Raw genomic sequence first — 2604 nt, 5'->3', positions numbered from 1 at the left:
CTCCCCCCTTGCCCTCCCGGAGCCGGCGGGTGCTGGAGCCGTGGCAGCATCACATCATGGGGGCCCGGGGGATGGCGTCCTGCGGGTGCGGCTGGTACCAGGCTCCAAAGCTGTTGATGTAGCTGCTGGGGGCCAGGGGGGCCCCTTTGCCCGGCACGGGGATGTCCCAGAGCGGAGGGATGTTGGGGGAGCAGGGGGAGAGGGAGGCAGCGGTGTGGAGGTGCTCCCCGTCGGGCGCGCTCGAGCCCTGCTTCATGATCTTCTTGTACTTGGAGCGCTTGTTCTGGAACCAGATCTTGACCTGTGGGAGAGAGAGGGGTGAGTGGGGAGGAGGGGGTCTGTGGCCAATGCCCCCCCATAAACCCCCGGCATTAATAATGACAGACCCCTCTGGCGTCCCCGTCTCCCCCATCTACACCTGCCCTTTCCAGGGGGCACAGACGGTTTGGCATGGGGGTCTATGAGATAAGCTGGGCTCTGAGCCCAACCCCTTACAAGCCACCAGAGACTCCACTAAGGGCAGCTGGAGGAGAATGTGGGAAGAGGCACAGGGAGCCCAGACAAACGTGCGATAAATGGAGAGCAAGCCGTGCACATCCCCATGTGTCCCCACGTCCCCCCCTCCGGCACGGGCTGTGGCCCCCACCAGCCCAGCCAGGTGCCGGGTGCCGGGGCTGGGCCGGGGTGCGGCGCAGTGGGGCCCGCCGCGCTGGGGTGGTGGCCCCGCTCATTCCTCCCCGCGGTCCCCCCCGCGCTGCCGGCAGGTTCCCACTTGCCTCTTCTTCCCCGGCTTTATGAGCTCGCTTCGCCCCTGGCTCCGGGCTGCACCGCTGCCGCCTGCCTGTCTCTCCCCATCGTCTTCAAAAACCCACTCGCCCCCCGCGGCCCAGGGCGCCGCCCAGCACCGGGCACGGCCGGGCCGGCAGCCAGGCTCCAGGGCTGGGAAAGTCCCGGTGCCGCTAGGAGGTGCGAGCAGGGGCGCCCCAAACCTGAGCCCCGGGGGCCCACCGGCGCCAGCTCCCCCGCCGCGGCACGGCACGGCTCGGCACAGTTCCAGTTGCACCCCGGCATCATGACGCAGCCTTAATCCAGAGTCGCTCCCGGAGCAGCGATGGGCACGAGCCCCCTGCGTGGCGCATCCCCAGGGCCGTGACCATCCCCTCGCCCCCTCGCAGGGGGCCGTACCTGGGTCTGGGTGAGCCCCAGCTGGGCTGCCAGCTCGGCGCGCTCCGGCAGCGCCAGGTACTGGGTCTGCTGGAAGCGCTGGTTGAGGGCTTGCAGCTGCAGGCTGGAGTAGATGGTGCGCGGCTTGCGCAGCTTCTTCCCCTTGCCGTTGATGCGCAGCTCCCCGTTGGCGACGGCCGGGGGCTTCTCGTGCTCTTGGGGTGGGAGAGGAGCAGAGAGTTAAACCAACATGCTGGGAGGTTAAAAAAAAAAACCAACAACCCCAAACCGTCCCACCCCGGCCCTGGGGGCTGCAGCAGGTTTTGCTTTTTGGAGGTTAGTTTTGGAGGGGAGGGGGAATAAGTAGGGGGGGACCTGCTTTTGCTGTGCTGGTGTGTTTAAGCCCCAGGTAAAGCAAAGGGGAAACAGGAGGAGGAAGGGAGGGATGGGATTATTCATTCAATATCGCTACACAAGCACAAAAGCGGGCAGGCCACAGGCCCCTCTGCCGTGCACCCAATGGGGGAGCCGGGCAGGGCCCCACGGGGCGACGGAGGGGGCAGCAGGACAGACTGCGCAGCCCTGGGGGCCCTTGCTGTGGGCACGCTGCTCCCCGGGGCTGCAGTGAGCCCCCGGGCAGCCCCTCGCTGTGAAGTCTGTGCTCCCACCCTGGACCATCTCCTCCCCGCTCCGTGCCTTTGAGCATCCCTGGGTCCTTCTTGGGCCACGTGGCTTGGACGGGGCAGAAACCCGCCGGGGCTCAGAGGACAGACTGCGCAGCCCTGGGGGCCCTTGCTGTGGGCACGCTGCTCCCCGGGGCTGCAGTGAGCCCCCGGGCAGCCCCTCGCTGTGAAGTCTGTGCTCCCACCCTGGACCATCTCCTCCCCGCTCCGTGCCTTTGAGCATCCCTGGGTCCTTCTTGGGCCACGTGGCTTGGACGGGGCAGAAACCCGCCGGGGCTCAGAGGGGCACCGGGGACGAGGTGGTCCCCCGGCTCAGCAGCACGGGGCTGATGTGGGTGAGCGTGTCTGCGCATCCACGTACGCCCTGCACACAGTCTGCTCTGGCCACAGCCATGGCTCTCCGGAGCTGATGAGGGGCCAACAGGGCCTGGGGGCTTAACCGGGCTCGGGACCCCTCTGTGGGGCAGCCTGGGGGCTGCTTCTCTCCGGGGCGGCTCAGCTTGCAGTTTCCTGCATCAGGTTTTGGGGAAAACAGTGGGGAACGGGGATGCGATGGGGCAGGGAGCTGAGATCGGAGCGTGTTGGCGGTGGGGCAGAGGGCAGAGTCTGCCCGGCCCCGGTGGGCACAGGGTGCAGGATGCGGGCAGCCGGGGGTCTCAGGGGCAGGATGCGGGCAGCTGGGGCTCTGATGCTCCCCATCCCCGGGGTTTCTTGCAACCACGCAGTCACCCATCCGCACGGGGCTCCGGCGAGTCCG

General features: G+C 67.8%; 1 protein-coding gene across 1 annotated transcript; it reads right to left on the bottom strand.

The window, feature by feature from the left end:
• Positions 1-2: 2 nt before the first annotated feature.
• DLX4 (distal-less homeobox 4) lies at positions 3-1401 on the bottom strand (the record flags this gene model as incomplete). The annotated part of the gene is made up of 2 exons (XM_009287773.1): positions 3-301; positions 1186-1401. Coding segments are annotated over 2 exons (468 nt in total), but the record flags the coding sequence as incomplete, so codon positions are not given.
• Between the last annotated feature and the right edge of the window lie 1203 nt (positions 1402-2604).

The sequence above is a fragment of the Aptenodytes forsteri genome, unplaced genomic scaffold (genome assembly GCF_000699145.1).
Source record: "Aptenodytes forsteri isolate BGI_AS27 unplaced genomic scaffold, ASM69914v1 Scaffold25, whole genome shotgun sequence".
Lineage (NCBI taxonomy): Eukaryota > Metazoa > Chordata > Aves > Sphenisciformes > Spheniscidae > Aptenodytes > Aptenodytes forsteri.
The sequence above is the reverse complement of the archived record's forward strand: the minus strand, read 5'-3'. Positions and strand labels throughout refer to the sequence as shown.